The 17,746-nt window shown below is 47.7% G+C and overlaps 1 protein-coding gene across 9 annotated transcripts; it reads left to right on the forward strand.

Annotated features, from left to right (window-relative positions):
• Window positions 1-1,436: 1,436 nt before the first annotated feature.
• On the forward strand, window positions 1,437-17,252 carry phyhipla (phytanoyl-CoA 2-hydroxylase interacting protein-like a). Of its 9 annotated transcripts, none has more exons than XM_076978079.1 (6): window positions 1,437-1,648; window positions 1,774-1,998; window positions 11,058-11,248; window positions 11,364-11,538; window positions 12,559-12,676; window positions 13,869-17,252. In XM_076978079.1, the coding sequence occupies exons 2-6, from the start codon at window positions 1,893-1,895 to the stop codon at window positions 14,404-14,406; spliced, it is 1,128 nt and encodes a 375-aa protein (XP_076834194.1). In that variant the 5' UTR covers window positions 1,437-1,648; window positions 1,774-1,892; the 3' UTR covers window positions 14,407-17,252. The 9 variants fall into 9 exon arrangements, with proteins under 9 accessions (XP_076834194.1, XP_076834193.1, XP_076834196.1 ...); XM_076978083.1 differs by lacking the exons at window positions 1,437-1,648; window positions 1,774-1,998 and adding exons at window positions 6,483-6,501; window positions 7,519-7,623; XM_076978078.1 differs by having other exon boundaries at window positions 1,437-1,998.
• Window positions 17,253-17,746: the final 494 nt, after the last annotated feature.

The raw sequence follows: 17,746 nt of genomic DNA on the forward strand, positions 1-17,746 counted from the left end.
GAAAGATGAAGAGGAAGAACTTTAGACCACAGACCTGTGTTAAACCTGTGTTAAACCTGTGTTAAATACCTGTGTTAAAATTGTAAAGCGCCTTGGGTGTTCTGAAAGGCGCTATATAAATTGAACATTCGTTCATTCATTCATTCACGGACCTGCAACATTTTCCCTGCATGCAGGTTAGTGCAATCACTCTCCTATGTAAATGTGTACATGTATGTTACAGACTGTGGTCCTGATCCAGTCCTTAATATCCTATAATATCTGAGAGTAAGACTTGTTAATCCTTCACATGCTGTGATCTACATGACCTCCCCTGGACTGGCTGATACAGCATGTCCAGGCCCGAGCTGTGCAGGGTTGAGGCCTCTACGTCTGTAGCCCAACAAGGCGGAGATGTCTGGCTGTCCTTCTGGACAAAAAGCACTTCATCTGGGATGGAAAAACTTTAAAACAGGATGGATTTACATACATGTGATGATGTAATGTGGTGTTTCTCGTGGGGTCTGTTGGTTGTGTGGACGTGGATGAATGAGTCAAACACACAAACGAGCTCGTTCTCGATATTTATAACTCACTTGGATATCAGAACAGAAACCAAACTCCCCACTCCCTCTATCTTTCCCTCTCTCTCTCTCTCCACCATGCTACCTAGCACTTCTAGCCAATTAACCTACGAACTATCAGGGGAGAGTAATCAAACATTTCAACACCTGAAAATATCAAAATTTATGAGGCTTTACCAACATAAACATTCAGTGTACTACGAGTTCACAAAAATGAAGCAAAATAACAAACAATTTCTATTCTTACCAATAGGAAAGATACTAGTAATCACAAAACTCAGGAAACCTTCCTTTTAGATCAATTCTGTGTTATTCAATGTACAATTTGAGTTGAGTGTGTTGTAGTACCGTTCTCTTGCAGCAGAGGGCAGTGCTCTGTCAAATAGTGCACATTTACTACAACCATCTTGATAAGGGCAGAGGCGCAGACTCCGGTTTATACATTTAAATCTGTGATTCGTGTGACTATATGAGCATATCTTTCACGGAGTCTCCTGCTTCCGTTCAGTTAACTATGCACGAACATATATCTATCACAAACGCATCAGTTTCAACCCATCTCTGTGTTTGTTTGCATATGCTTCCTTTCTTGGCTCTTTTAGGGGTGCGTATGGACATAGAAGCTGGGGATATAGGGGTGTGTGTGTGTGAGAGCAGACCTGTAGCGCGCTGCCACCGTGTATTTACTACATGCTGCTTCTGCTGTGTGGCACAGTGTTACAGCAGCAAGCTGCCTGATTCCTGCTATGAAAACACACACACACACACACACACACACACACGTTTATGGCATTAGTTTAAAGTGATGTACGTGGCAGGGGGGACACGCGCACCTCTTTGCACGGCGCTGTTTGGGTACCAAATAAGGACATGAGCGCGAGCGTTGGTTTACCAGACAAGATGACGTCACCAGAACGTGAGTGAACGGGAGTGGGGAAGGCGCGCGACCAGGAGCGGTTTGGACTGAGATTTAAAGCAGATTCGCAGCGGTAATCCGTCTGACCCAACCCAGTCAGTGTGATGTTGAGGCGCTAAAACACGTGTGCGTTCACGGGGAAGACGGGGCACGTGAGGACGTTTTACAGGTCTGAGTAACAAAAGCAAAGTAAAGAGAGAAAAGTACTAATCTATCAACTTGATATTAATATCTAATACAGTCAGGGGGGGTATTGGTGTGTGTCTTCTGACGCGGTCCTCACCACATCACCAGAGAGAGGGACAGAGAGAGCACGCCGGACAGAGGAAGGAGAAGGTGCCAAACGCTCTCTTGCCTTAACGACACAAGCGCACAGGACACGATCGCAGGGATTTATTCGCCCCTAGGAGGACATGGAGGTGCCGGATTTGGGACACGGCATCACGGGCTCGTTGAGTCCGCGCGAGGGCATGGTCAAGAACGTGAGCCTGGAGTCGCTCCAGCTGTGCGAGAGAGACGGTAAGAAGCGCGTGGAGGCTGCACCGCTCAGACCCTGATAATGTCCTTCTCCTTTCGAATAACAACTTAAATCTCTTTAAAACCATTCATGGATTCTTTCAAATCAACTTATACTCAAACCTAAATGTCTTTTTTTTGTGCTCACGTTTGCGTGATATGAGATTTTGCGAGATCATCTTGTCGGGCCATGCCGAGTCATCGTATATGTCTAACGTGCACAAATCCTGCAGGTTCTGTCTTTTCGGTCCCTGTGAAATCTCGCTGTGAAAGTCGCATTATCTCACAGTATTTTTACTTTTTGCAGAGCTGTTTTTTCCGAATGCAAAGCGCTAACGGTGGAGACAGATCTGTGCAGCTGCGTGGTCGCGCGAGTCTATTTCAGCACCATGGACACAGCCCTCTCGCGCGGCGCCAGCGCGCGCTCAGCGACCTCTGCCAGTCACCTCGCCAGCAGCGTCTGCAATAAGAGTGTTAGACTGCAGCGTTTTAAACCTCCCCTGGAAGATGCTCTGGTACTGTTTAAACCGCTGGTGTTTAAACTAGTGACAGAGGCTCGTCGTGTTGCGCACAGCTCATCATCTACCGAGCACTGAGCACATATTACAGGAGCGCCTGATTACTTACAAAAAAGCAAACATACATGCTAAATCAGCACGTTTGAATGCTAAAAACGGCGTGTGAAACCTTCCGCATGAACTTATCTCCCCTTTGTGGAGACCAGCAGGTAAATAATTGGAAAATATCCTTTTTTTTTTTTAAACATATATACATACATAGGGGGCTAATAGAAAACACAAATAATCAGAATTGTAGCCTGGACGAAATCATTAAGGCTTCTGCTTTTCTGCCAGAATGCAAACACTGCAGCATACAAACGTGCAAGGGAAGGAAATGCCAACCAATCCCCAGGCAGAGAGACTCCGCCTCTGTGGGAGGGGCCATGTCAGTCATGCAGGCAGCCACCAGAATTTAAAAGGATGAAAGTAGACTCGCCCACTCCCTCTGCCCACCTGTAGGTCTACCTGTGCGGTGGTCTACCTGTGTTCGTGCATTCTTGCATTTTCAGGTGTGATACTAGTGTCATTTCCTGTCTGCAATTGTGTGTATATGTGCTGAAGAGCGCTGTGTAGTTTTTATTCATACACACACAAGCTGAATTTGTTGTGTAGTCACACAGACAGTGCTCACAATGTGATTTATTATATCACCGTTATGGAGAAACTGTTGTTCGCAAATGTCTACTAGGGTCAGTTTTGCTTGCACGGTGTGATGTGTATGTGCAATATGGCTGGTGCCACTTGTCACCCAACACGTCTGTCAGGGTAAACGCGAGCTGCAGTGATTCATATCTGAACAGATGAGCAGCTCTGCTGTGGGAACCTGCTCTGATATACAGTAGCAGATCATTTTGAACACAGAACTTTATTGAAACACGGGAGCTGCCGAGCAGTGCTGCAGGAATAGTCATATTTATTGTGTCGTTTCCTGACCTGTTGACCCTGAAAGAGGTTGTATGTGAGGTCATATATACGTGGTCACAGTGAAGGCAGATGGTGAGCTTAGCCTAGCACAGAATCAGATGTTTAAAGCTTTTCCTTAAGAATGACTGAGTGCTGCAGGGTTGTGTTTTATGAGGTAATCATGGCCCCTGTTGTGAATCATGTATTGTGGTGGGGGTATGAACTGGAGTGTTAGTGACCCCTGGCACAATTAAAGAATAGGAGTTTCACAAGGCTCACCTATTTCGCTCAAGCCAAGTTGCCAATTTACTTGCTCACACCTTCAAAACAAACATCTTACACCTGGTCTTCAGTTGCTGAGTTAAATTGGGTTTCTTTAAACGGAGCATTTGCCGAACTGGAACAATCCCCTCCAGGACCAGGGCTAGAACCATCCTCTCCAGGACCAGGGTTAGAACCATCCCCTCCAGGACCAGGGCTAGAACCATCCCCTCCAGGACCAGGGCTAGAACCATCCCCTCCAGGACCAGGGCTAGAACCATCCCCTCCAGGACCAGGGCTAGAAACAAAACGACCTCAGACAACCTTTCAGCCTCACCCACAATCAAACTGAATCAGAAGCATCGCTCAGCGTGGTGTTCAGCAGTGCAGCCCTGCCTGAAGGAGATCAGGTCCTCCATGGCACTAATGAGACCTTCTTCAGTGCAGCTCAGCTGTAGTCCTGCCACCCCAAACCGCTGCTTCTGTGAGCTGAAGGAGGTCTTCAAAACCCAACCTCACCATCTCTGTTTTCATCTCGTCCACCTGCCATGGACTTTCCTGCAAAGACTAATCTAAATAGGTTAAATTAACAGAGTCTGAGAAGATGGAATCATATTTACGTACAATGCCATCATGTTGTCTAGGAATAAAAAGAATATCCAGTACTACATCATTAAAATACAATATTCAAGTTCAATCAATCAATCAATCAATCAAATTTTATTTATATAGCGCTTTTTACAACAGTTGTTGTCACAAAGCAGCTTTACAAGTGCCGAGTCCTAGCCCCCAGTGAGCAAGCCAAAGGCGACAAGTTCAATAAAATCCCTGAGGGGCTATAACAAATCAGTTTGACCCCAGCTGCATTTCTGGGCCACCTTTACTATCTAAATTATTTATGTAGAACTTGTAATAAAATACATTTCTGTAGTGAGTGTTTCAGAGGTAGAAATTTTCAACTGGAATTTCAAACTGGGTTTCAGTAATATTTTTTACTGTCAGAATATTTTCTTTTTATTAATTTTACTTATGCAAATACTATGTCAAAGTACACGGGGATTCTCTTTGGAGGGTTTCTCTAATCAGCAACAAAAGACCAAAGATTGGGTCCATCTGCTGTGGACCCATGGTAACGTTATGGTAACGTTATGCTAATGCTAGCACAATGACTCATCATGTTTTTTCTTTTGAGAGAAAAGTGGCTTTATCTTCCTTCTTCAAGAGCCTGTTTAAATCAGAATTAACCAGCCAAGACGTGTGGCAACAGCGTGAAGACCACACAAAGCCTCTCATCTCTCGCTCTGCATATTTTTCATGACATTTATACACATTTTGTCACGCAGGCGAGCTGTGTTGCTGTATTAGCCACTTAACGGACCAGCAAAATGTAATGTGCTGGGTCCCGTCATGGCTTTTTGGGAAGAACAAAAGTTTGGTCTCTTAGGTCCGTCTGAACCAGAAACAGAGAGAGGGTGGGCTGGGTTGGTCCCAAGCTTGTTAGAGTTTCTCTAATGTTACTGCCACACTTTCTTTTCATCCTTAATGTTGGCTAATTATATCTATATATCAGTTGTCAGTTATAATTATGTCTATATATAAGTAAGGACCTCAAGTTCACTTATATTTATAGTTACAGGACTAAAACAAAATCTGAAAGATTGTTCGTTTAATTTTAGGCCTAAATTGTAATCTGAGATCCCTTGTGGTATCAGTTTGGTCTCTCGTCCTGACTAAGTTAAACTCATGTCATTCAGAGAAGACACATAAAGACAGACTGTGTAGTAAAGAGTGCAGAATTTTATCATATATTTCCAGGAATTTGCAATGGAGTCATGGTCTGGCAACAGGGCACTGCCAGAGAGTCATTAAAATATATGAATGTAGCATTTAATCGAAATTACAGGCTTTTGGCTCGGACTGAATACCCAACACCTGCTAAGCCACAGAGAGAGGGGGGGGGGGGGAGAGAAAGAGAGAGAGAGAGAGAGGGGAGAGAGAGAGGGGGGGGAGAGAGAGAGAGAGAGGGAGAGAGAGAGGGGGGAGAGAGAGAGGTGAATGAGAAGCTGTCCTGCTTGGTCTCGGCTGAATCACGTCACATTCCTCAGTCCCTCTGAAGCTGATGAAATGTTCTGAAAGTCAGTTTGACATCTTTTAATATCACATGAAGTCGAGCCGCCAGTCGCACAAATACACCTTTTATTAGATTTTATTAGAAGTCGTGTTACCAGTTTGGGTGTGGGGAGCATTTAATGCCCTATACTTTTATAAATAGGTCTATAAAAAAAAAATTGAACTGTAATGAAAGGCAAGACCCTCCATTCAAGAAAGCAAGTAAAGTGAAAACTCCTTTAAGCACCTCTAGCTAATTATATTTACAGATCTTAACCACAGCCTGTGCTTTACGACAAATGAGCATACGGCGAATACAGTTCTGTCTTTGGTTGTGAGATTTAGAAGCTAGTTTTGGGTAATTATGTGAACGTTTACCAGGCTAACGCTAACGGTAGCGGCGGGTATGTCACTAGCTAACCTGGGTGGCTGGTTTAGTTGGACAACTTTTTTGGAATTTACTATTTGCTTTTTGCCTGTTATTGTAAACATATTAATTTTATGATTATCTCGAAGTGTTTATACATTACTCCAGGATCCAAGCTTGAAAACACCGACGTTGTTCACATTAGCACAAGTGACCAGCAGCTCGTTTTTCGGTAAACCCGTTTAGTTACAGACAGATACAGATAATTAAGGTTATCTTAAAGTAAGGTTAATTAAGGTCATTAAGGTAAAGTCTCTTATCAGTTACGTTTGATCCCTACCAGTTGTCGGGGACAGTTGTGGTTATGCTATTCGTTTTTACTAGCAGGCTAACCGTTCGTGTCATGTCTGCACGTTATAGCGTATCTGTCTTAGACACGATTCCTGAGGAAACGCTTAGCAGACTTTATTACACTCATCTGCCACTTGAAAACCATCTAGAGTGTTCTTGCACTGGCCTGTAGGTACACCTGTATGTGCACCTGTATGTACACCTGTAGGTACACCTGTATGTGTACCTGTATGTGCACCTGTAGGTTCACCTATAGCCTCTGTGCACCTATATGTACACCTGTATGTACACCTGTATGTGCACCTGTATGTACACCTGTATGTGCACCTGTAGGTACACCTGTATGTACACCTGTATGTGCACCTGTAGGTACACCTGTATGTGTACCTGTATTTGCACCTGTAGGTTCACCTATAGCCTATGTGCACCTATACCTGTATGTGCACCTGTAGGTTCACCTGTATGTGCACCTGTAGGTTCACCTGTGTGTGCACATATGTTCACCTGTATGTGCACCTGTCATAACCTACAGCGTGTATAGGTGGTAGCCCTGTAAATATATCAGCCCTCTTTCAGATAAGCACTGCTGTGAGAGTGAACCATGTTGTAGGACAGAAGGTCACAACTGATTTATATGGGCCTGCATGGTGGAGTTACTCTGGGTTTGTTTACTTCGTGAGTAACAGTGTTGACATCGCTGCCACGAGTTGATCTCAGGAATCTGGAATGTTGTGTGAGCGCCTCTGTTCCACATCAACACGCCTACTTTGCTAATGCATTAACACCGCTTCTTCAGTCCAATGACAGATTGTTCTCTCCGCACATGTGTGCACACGTGTGTGTGTGTGTGTGTGTGTGGAGCGCTGCTGGAGTGTATGATGCAGGAACATGTAAGGCGGCTCACAGTGGCAGCCTGTTGCTGTGTTCTGAGCTTGCTTCATTTAGTCACTGTCTGAGTGGAGTATACTATAGTTTCAGGGTGCTGGAGTTGTGGTCACTGTATTTGGACGACATTCTCATTGGTTTGGGCTTATACATGAAAATCCATTTGTGAGGGTCCTATTTTTCTGAAGTGAGGTAATTAAAATTTTTTTCTTAACAGATGTTGTTGATTACCACTAATGATTAAGTAATGTCTTCATTTTATCACACAATCGGTTCTTAAACGGAGTCTCTAATGGATGGAATATGTCTGCCTGATGGAATTTAATTGATCAGTAAGTCCATTACAGGTCCATTTGGACACTAAGGATGCAACACTAATTGTTTTAATGTACACAAATAGATTAATGCTTCTAGTAAAGTTCTGTTTTACAGCTTTAGGTGAAATTCCATCTAAAATCAACAGTGTTTGAATCCCCACTTAAGTGAAAGGAGATTTGTCTGTGTGTGTGTTTGGTCTCTGTGTGGTGTTTGTGTGTGGTGTTTGTCTGTGTGTGGTGTTTGTGTGTGTGGTATTGCTGGGTCTGGGACAGGGTGATGGGAGGACAGTGTACTTGTTTACAGTGTGTGTGTGTGTGTGTGTGTGTGTGTGTGTGTGTGTGTAAAAGAGTCCCAGACTGCACTGTCACCTGCAGCTTTTAGTAGGTGATTCAGTGTGGAGAGCCAGACACGCTCCAGTAAATAAGATTCTCTTGGTTGCCACAGTCTCTGTCTGTCTCCGCCATCACGGTCTTTGTCTCTCTTCCTGTCACAGTGTCTCTCGTTTTGACAATGTGTGTCCTTGTCACAGTCTCTGTCTCCGTCTCCCTATCTCATTCTCTCTCCCTCCCTGTCACAGTCTGTCTCTCTCTCTCTCTCTCTCTCCACCTTTCCCTGTCAGTCTCTCTCTCTCCATCAGTCTCTCTCTCCCTCTCTCCCCCCCTCTCTCCCCCTCCTCCTGTCATATATGACTCTTGCTCCATTGTTCCTGTTTTTTGAGCTTTGTGTGCGTGTGATTCATTAAGTATGTGATGCTCGTGTATGGTTCAGTACTGCTGTGAAACACAGTCCCCTGTCGGACAGTTAATGTCAGAGGGTTAAAGTGAAGCCACCTGTCTACACACCCCACAACAACACTGTTATGTTAATGGAAGCGGCAATGCACAATCAATATTTCAAAAATTTAATTACATGTGCACATAGATTTAGAGTTTGTGAAAGTCTGCATGCTGTATCCTAAAGGCAACGTGTGCAGTTTGGGTCTGGCTTTTTGAAGCCCCACTTAAGTGAAATGAGATTCGTCTGTCTGTGGTGTGTGTGTGTTTGTGTGTGGTGTTTGTCTGTGTGTGGTGTTTGTGTTTATGGTATTGCTGGGTCTGGGACAGGGTAGTGTGAGGACAGTGTACTTGTTTACAGTGTGTGTGTGTGTGTGTGTGTGTGTGTATTTAAAATAATCCTAGAATAGACTGCATACCCACCTGCAGTAGTTCAGTGTGGAGAGCCAGACACGCTCCAGTAAATAAGATTCTCTCGGTTGCCACAGTCTCTGTCTGTCTCCGCCATCACGGTCTTTGTCTCTCTTCCTGTCACAGTGTCTCTCGTTTCCACAATGTGTCTCTTTGTCACAGTCTCTGTCTCCGTCTCCCTATCTCATTCTCTCTCCCTCCCTGTCACAGTCTCTGTCTCTCTCTCTGTCTCTCTACCTCTCCGTCAAGATTCTCTCCCCTCCCTGTCACAGTCTCTGTCTCTCCATCAGTCTCTCTCTCTCTCTCTCTCCCCCTCCTCCTGTCATATATGACTCTTGCTCCATTGTTCCTGTGTTTTTTTAGCTTTGTGTGCGTGTGATTCATTAAGTATGTGATGCTCGTGTATGGTTCAGTACTGCTGTGAAACACAGTCCCCTGTTGGACAGTTAATGTCAGAGGGTTAAAGTGAAGCCACCTGTCTACACACCCCACAACAACACTGGCTCCTGTGTATCACTCATTTACAAGATTCATTCTATATGATTAAGCAGTAGATTCATTTATTGTGTTACATGTGCACGTAGATTCAGTTTGTGAAGGTCTCCGTGCTGTATCTTTACACTAAAGGCAACGTGTGTGCAGTCTGGGTCTGGCTTGGGTGACATCACCTTTCAGTCCCAGTGATATGATCACAGTGAAATGGGCCGTGTCACTGGTGCAGTCCTGCCTGTGTTTATGAAGTCAGGAGGCTCTGGTTCTGGTTTGGAGCGTCTCTGCAGTAATGATGTTGTTTAGCGTTAGGAGGATCTTCTAACGGACCAGCAGTCATGGAGTAATGGAAACGGGCCTCTTTAAAAACGCTGATGGGAAATCGATCCCGCAAGCCCGGAAGCTCCCGAGGGCTTTGACTCGACAGTTTTTCTAGAAATGTCCACGCTGTCCGTTGCCTTGCGTGGTCAAGGCACCTTGCTTCTGTTCACAGTTAGGACTTCCTCCTTTAATGGACTGGCATACACCAATGGGCCGGCTTACTGTGTTACCATGGAAACAGCACCGGGTGTGTGCGTTTGCATGCAGGAGAGAAAGCTGTTTCTTTGTTAAGGAAAAAGCAGTCTTGAGGCCATAATGCCACGTTAATTTTGATGTCCTGTACTATTTGACCACTGAGTGACCAGCCTACATATGGGCTTTGCTCCCTGTGGCTGTGACATACAGCACCTGCTTTATTATGTATAACTGGCCTCGAGGTTTCTGAGGTAAATGTGCTACACGCCGTCTTGAATTGTGTCGTAGTGTTTTTCGACGTTTATCTCCTTGTCACGTGACGGTGAAGACCTCCAAACACAGCCTGTCGTGAAGGACACCTCACCTCACGAACATGTCAAACCAGCATCTACGACTGGGACCACATCACACTCTGTTGCCTTTTGGAAATCTGGGGGTTGTAGTCATGGAGTGGTCAGTGGGACTACAGGGCTCACGTTTCCATGATGCCACAACCTCTCGCTGCATGTTTACAGACTGGTCATCTCTGCCTGTTTCAACGTCTGCACCATCCACGCAGAACAAACCAACGGTTCACTCCCCATCTTGATCATTTCATTTGACGAGCTTATTTCATTTGCTTATTTGTTGCTGATGACTAATTAAGACCAAATGTAGACTAGTTAGTATTTAACATTCCAGCCTCACAGATGAACTTTGAGCGTCTTAACTAATTTTAGCTGTATTTATTATTCATGTCCTCAATGCTTGTGCATGCATGTGTGTGTGTGTGTGTGTGTGTCTGTGTGTGTGTGTATATATGTGTGTGTGTGTATATGTGTGTGTGCGTGCATGTGTGTATATATGTGTGTGTGTGCGTGTGTCTACGTGTGTGTGTGTCTACGTGTGTGTGTCTGCGTGTGTGTGGTGTGTGCGTGCGTGTGTGTGTGTATATGTATGTGTGTGTGTGTGTGTCTACGTGTGTGTGGTGTGTGCGTGCGTGTGTGTATATGTATGTGTGTGTGTCTATGTGTGTGTGTGTGTGCGTGTGTGTGTGTATATGTATGTGTCTACGTGTGTGTGTGTGTGTGTGTGTGTGTGTGTGTGTGTGTGTGTGTGTGTGTGTGTGTGTGTGTGCAGGTAAAACAGAAGATAGTGGTGTTGTCGGAATGGAGCTCCCGGTTCCAGTGAACATTCAGATCAGCAACATCACCTGCGACTCCTTCAAGATCTGCTGGGACACAGACGCTCACACCAAAGACAAGATCACCCACTACTTCATCGACCTCAACAAGAAGGAGACCAAGAGCTCCAACAAATTCAAACACAAGGTGTGTGTCGCACGAGCAGGACCACACAGGACCGCACAGGACTCCACTTCCCACCCTGCCCCTGACCCCTGACCCCTGACCCTCCACCCTGCGTCTCTGATTCTCCCGTCACCAGGATGTTCCCACCAAGCTGGTTGCCAAGGCAGTGCCGTTGCCCATGACGGTGCGAGGCCATTGGTTCCTGAGCCCGAGGACGGAGTACACGGTTGCCGTGCAGACTGCGTGTAAGCAGAGCGACGGAGACTACGCCGTATCGGAATGGAGCGACATCATCGAGTTTTGCACGGCGGGTAAAACACACTTTCACCACTACCACCACAGAACTACCACCACAGAACTACCACCACAGAACTACCACCACAGGGCCACTAGCACCACAGAACTACCACCACAGAACTACCACCACAGGGCCACTAGCACCACAGAACTACCACCACAGATCTACCACCACAGAATTACCACCACAGGGCCACTACCACCACAGAACTACCATCACAGGGCCACTACCACCACAGAACTACCACCACAGAACTACCACCACAGAACTACCACCACAGAACTACCACCATAGGGCCACCACCACCACAGAACTACCACCACAGGGCCACCACCACCACAGAACTACCACCACAGGGCCACCACCACCACAGAACTACCACCACAGGGCCACCACCACCACAGAACTACCACCACAGGGCCACCACCACCACAGAACTACCACCACAGGGTCACTACCACCACAGAACTACCACCACAGAACTACCACCACAGGGTCACTACCACCACAGAACTACCACCACAGGGCCACCACCACCACAGAACTACCACCATAGGGCCACCACCACCACAGAACTACCACCACAGAACTACCACCACAGGGCCACCACCACCACAGAACTACCACCACAGAACTACCACCACAGGGCCACCACCACCACAGAACTACCACCACAGAACTACCACCATAGGGCCACCACCACCACAGAACTACCACCACAGAACTACCACCACAGGGCCACCACCACCACAGAACTACCACCACAGGGTCACTACCACCACAGAACTACCACCACAGAACTACCACCACAGGGCCACCACCACCAGCCCCCTGAAATGATGATTAAGCTCCTTAGACACAACTACAAACACGGCAGAAACAGAACAGCGTCTGCTTATTTTAAAAACAAAGAAAAGATGAGCACGCCCTACATGTATTTTAACATGCATGGAAGCTGCTTGTGGTACATGAATTCTCCTGCTGTGTGTGTCTGTGTCTGCGTGTGTGTTTGTGTGTGTGTGTCGGCGTACAGATTACTCCACCGTGCATCTGAACCAGCTCCTCCAGAAGGCGGAGGTGATCGCTGGCAGAATGCTGCCGTTTACTGTGTTCTACCGCAACCAGAACCAGGAGTACTTTGAGCACTGCAGGTAGAGGAGCCCCTGTGGGCAGCTGACACACCCACGTCACGCCACACGTCACGCCACACGTCACGCCACACGTCACGTCTCACGTCGCGCCTCACGTCGCGCCACACGCCGCGCCTCACGTCGCGCCTCACGTCACGACACAGGTCAAGCCACACGTCATGTCTCACGTCACGCCACACGTCACGCCACACGTCACGCCTCACGTCACGCCTCACGTCACGCCTCACGTCACGCCACACGTCGCGCCACACGCCGCGCCACACGCCGCGCCACACGCCGCGCCTCACGCCGCGCCTCACGTCGCGCCACACGTCGCGCCTCACGTCACGCCTCACGTCACGACACAGGTCAAGCCACACGTCATGTCTCACGTCACGCCACACGTCACGCCACACGTCACGCCTCACGTCACGCCACACGTCACGCCTCACGTCACGCCACACGTCACGCCTCACGTCACGCCACACGTCAAACATCAGGTATTCTTTACACGCGTGATGAGTAGCCTCTCTGTGTGTACATCTGCAGTCCGTTTGATGGTGAAGGCCAGAGTCACACACTAATCCAAACATGAGCTAGGGGACAGCAGGACGTGGGGGACAGCAGGACATGGGGGACAGCAGGACGTGGGGGAGACGGGATGTCCCGCTGCCCCAGAAACACTGGACCTCCATTAGTTTTGCTTCCTTTAATTCTCCAATCAGCCTGTATAGCTGATAGCGTCTGTACAACATTGCTACCAGCCACTGTGCTTCTGTTAGTGGAAGAGTGACAGTGCACACTAACACAGGTGCAGGCAGGGACAGCCCTTAAAATAGATCTACACACAGCCATGCACACTCTTTGCTTGGTGATGAAAGTGTACCAGACGATACAGTCAAGTGGCCTCTATTCTCCCACAGATGTGAGTTCACACACAGGTCTGTGTAGTGCATACCTGATACCTTTCATTCATGGGCCTTAAAGATGCTGTAACTACAATACTACAATTTGCTTGCATGTTTATAACTTAACTGTGAGTGTAAGGTTAGTAATGCCTACGCATTGCTGTATATTGTGAATAGATTTAAGTGTTTTTGTTTGGAAGTCGCTACTGTGCATATAGGTAAACCGCTTCTGTGGTGTGTGTGTGTGTGTCTCTTTGTGAACTCCCTCTGTGGTGTGTGTGTGTGTGTGTGTGTGTGTGTCTCAGAGCCGTACAGGGAGGTCGTATGCTCCCCTCGGTGAAGGACAACAGTGGTAGTCACGGTTCACCCCTGAGCGGGAAGCTGGAGGGAATCTTCTTCAGCTGCAACACGGAGTTCAACACGGGCCGCCCCGCGCAGGACTCGCCGTACGGACGCGTGCGCTTCCAGGTCCCCGCGGAGACGCTCTTCAGCGCCGACACGCGCCTCTACTTCGGAGACTTCTACTGCATGTACACGGCGTACCACTACGTGATCCTGGTGCTGGCCCCGCGCGCCTCGCCCGGCGACGTGTACTGCAGCGAGCGTCTCCCAGAGCTGGACGCCACCAGCAACCGCTTCCTGACGCGCGTGGTGGGCGAGGACGGCCGCGTGGAGTTCCGGCACGCGCAGGACGTCATCCTGGAGCTGATCTACACGGAGCCCGTACAGCTCTCCCTCGGTACCATCGGCCAGATCAGCGGCCACCAGCTCATGAGTCTCTCCACCGTCAACGCCAAGAAGGACCCCAGCTGTAAGGTCTGCAACATCAGTGTGGGTCGCTAACGCCGGGGATCGCCCGGGCAACGACGGTGTGGGTCGCTAACGCCGGGGATCGCCCGGGCAACAGCTCCGCCTGCACCTGCTCTCTTTGGGCCACAGACCACAAGCCTCAACCCCACTAATAGCATGGATGTGATCGCCTGCTAACACCCACTCAAACCCAAATCAGCTCAAACGCCGCTCAAATCAGCTCAAACTCACTAGCTCGCCATAACTCATCCTCAGCTAACATGCGTCAACACATGCGATATTAGTTCAAGGTGCTAAGTTACACAAGCATAACATAAACTACAGCATTTAACCTTCAACATTATTTTATACTATTTCAGACTTTTATTAATTTATTGATTTTTTTTTTAAGCTGACATCTTAAAAATGATGTAAAGCGTGGCGTGGTAGCACACGCTAACAGCAAAGCATAAGCAGGAGAATGTAAATGTCATGAAGCAGGAGCGCGTGAACGTCATCATTAGAGCATAAACGTCATTAATAAGCAGGACCGCGTGAACGTTATTAGAGCGTAAACGGCATTGTTAAGCAGGAGCACGTAAACGTCATTATTAAGCAGGACCACGTGAACGGCATTACAGCGTAAACGTCATTGTTAAGCGGGACCACGTGAATGTCATCATTACAGCGTAAACGCCATTGTTAAGCAGGAGCGCCTGAACATCATTAGAGCGTAAACGTCAACTGTTAAGCAGGAGCACGTGAACGTCAGAGCGTAAACGTCATTGTTAAGCAGGAGCACGTGAACGTCATTAGAGCGTAAACGTCATTGTTAAGCAGGACCGCGTGAACGTCATTAGAGCGTAAACATCATTGTTAAGCAGGAGCACATGAACATCATCATTATAGCGTAAAGATCATCGTTAAGCAGGAGCACGTGAACGTCATTAGAGCGTAAACGTAATTGTTAAGCAGGAGCACGTGAACGTCATCATTATAGCGTAAACATCATCGTTAAGCAGGAGTGTAGGCCCTGGCTGACATTGTGAGCACCATCCATCCCTCACCGATACAGTAGTAAACCCACCCCCAGCACCGCATTTAAGACACTCAATGCCAGGACGCAGAATTAGCTCGGGATGCGAACTGGATTGGACTTGACACAATTTCCAGTGTTTCCAGATGACACACCCTCTCTGGGCATGGACCCAGAATGTCTGGAGGCAAAATATTAACGTAAACCATGACCCCACACACACACACAGAGTCACAGTAGACGTGCTCAAACACTCCTCCAGCTCCTGCTACACCAAGTAGAAATGTCACGTGTCTCGAACCCTGGCAGCCACTTCTGGTCAGGCACGCCGGGCCTGGATGACCACGCCAGTGTGGGAGCTAGCATACACCACCAGCTACGCCAGGCTGGCTGCAGCAACACGCTCCACCCGCTCCTGGACACAATCCCCCTCTCGTCTCCTGAGGTTTCTGCACCTGGGTGGTGCCACAGTCTGCACGGTGCCCACGGGGATCCAACCTAGTCAACCTAGATCCGCCCTGTCTCTTCCTGCCTGGCTGCAAAGTTCTCCGAAACACTGGAAAAGGAAGGCAGGAAAGATGCAGAATTTAGAAAAAGTGCAAAACCCTTTGTGACGTGTCTGACTGCCATTGGCACTCTGTCAGTGTCCTGCAACAAGCCCCACTCCAACACACACACACACACACACACATGCACCACAGTCCCTTCAGTTGGGGTTTATCTGGGGGTCCCCCCCCTGCAGGTGAGAATGTTGGACACACCCCGATACAACCACCCAGCGCTCCGTCTGTGTACGTGCAGAATCTCAAACCTGTCAGGACTGATTTACACTGACGCGAGGCTCCAGCTCACGTGCTCTCCCCCCGCACTCTCCATGGTTACCGCTCGTCAGACACACCTTTGCTTTTACTGTATTATTGCTGTTCTCCTTTAACTTTATTTTTGCTATTTTGTTTTCACTGGAACTGCAGTTTAAATTGGTCTAAAGATATTTTCTGGAAGAATGTGTGCGTGTGTGAGAGAGTGAGAGAGAGAGAGAGAGAGAGAGAGAGAGATTCTGTGTGTTGGATCAGTCTGCAGTGATTATTCTGATTGTTTATATAGTGTACGTGTTGTTTCCTGTTAACACACTTTTAGACGTGTTCAGAACCTCAAAGCTGTGTTGCTGTACGCCAAAGGTATTAGGAGAACTGTTTACGGGAACTGAACTAAACACACCTGAACACACAACGATGATGGTACAGATACTCCACATCTGGGGTCACCCAAGAAGACGCTAAAAGCAAACGGTCCAAGCCACCCAAACTAGATTCAATACAACAACACAAACAGGAAGCCAGGTCACCCTGGGTGATTCTGCGTCAGTGCTGGCGGGGCCCTGGTAACCTGTTAACCACATTTACCCCCACAGCACTGACGCTGGTGCCCAGTTGTGTCCAAGCCTTAACTACAGGTTTCTGATTCTAGTGCGTCTTTCTTCTTATACCTAAACTATGTAAATTCTTCTGTTAACCTCCTTGCTGTATTTAACGTATTTCAGTAGAAGTTCTACCCTGCACATGTTCAGTAACGGTGACTTACATTTTTTCCACTAAAAAAATGCCGTTGCTTGCCTGCAGCTGTCTAATATTACCCATAAGCCCTACCAGTGTCTACAGTAGCATATACAGACCGACCCCCTTTAACTCACCGACCGATATAAATCTGACCTTTAAATTGCAATATTGAGTTGGAGAGAAGGATTAGACTATACTTTACATACGCCAATATTTAGACACTTATGATGTCACTCAGACAACAGTGCCCCCTTGTGGCAAGAAGGAAGTAATGTTGTAACACATTTTATCCTTGCGTCACAACTGTTTTATGTAGCCTAGTAAAGAAAACTCAACCAGATGAACAGTGTTGGTTGGTAAAGCGTGTTTATTTGAGGTAAGACAGACGAGCTTAGACACGATCAGACTGTGTAGACGAGAGAGGAACCGTGCAGGACGTTAGCAACTGTTCCACCATCTACAGCGCTCTTCTGCCCTGTTGCCAGGGACGACAGCCCAGCCAGTGTTCTCATAGGCTGTTCCTGTCTCATACCTCAGCAGGGGAGGCTGGGCTGAACCGCCCACCTGACACAGGTGTGTTAAAACCGTCTGGGCTCCATCAGGGTGTGAGGGGCAAACGCGGGGGCTTCACTGCCTCCTGCTGCACCCCCCCCACCCCCAGCACGAGCTACAGGGGTCCCTGCAGAGGTCACGACCTCCACCACGACCCTCTGAGCACCACAGGGAGTCTCTGGTTCCCTGTGAACGTCACACGAGTGTGATCACTGGAACAGGACTCGTCTGACTTTAAAACCACGCGTTA

Source organism: Brachyhypopomus gauderio, chromosome 17, assembly GCF_052324685.1.
Source record: "Brachyhypopomus gauderio isolate BG-103 chromosome 17, BGAUD_0.2, whole genome shotgun sequence".
NCBI classification, from domain to species: domain Eukaryota; kingdom Metazoa; phylum Chordata; class Actinopteri; order Gymnotiformes; family Hypopomidae; genus Brachyhypopomus; species Brachyhypopomus gauderio.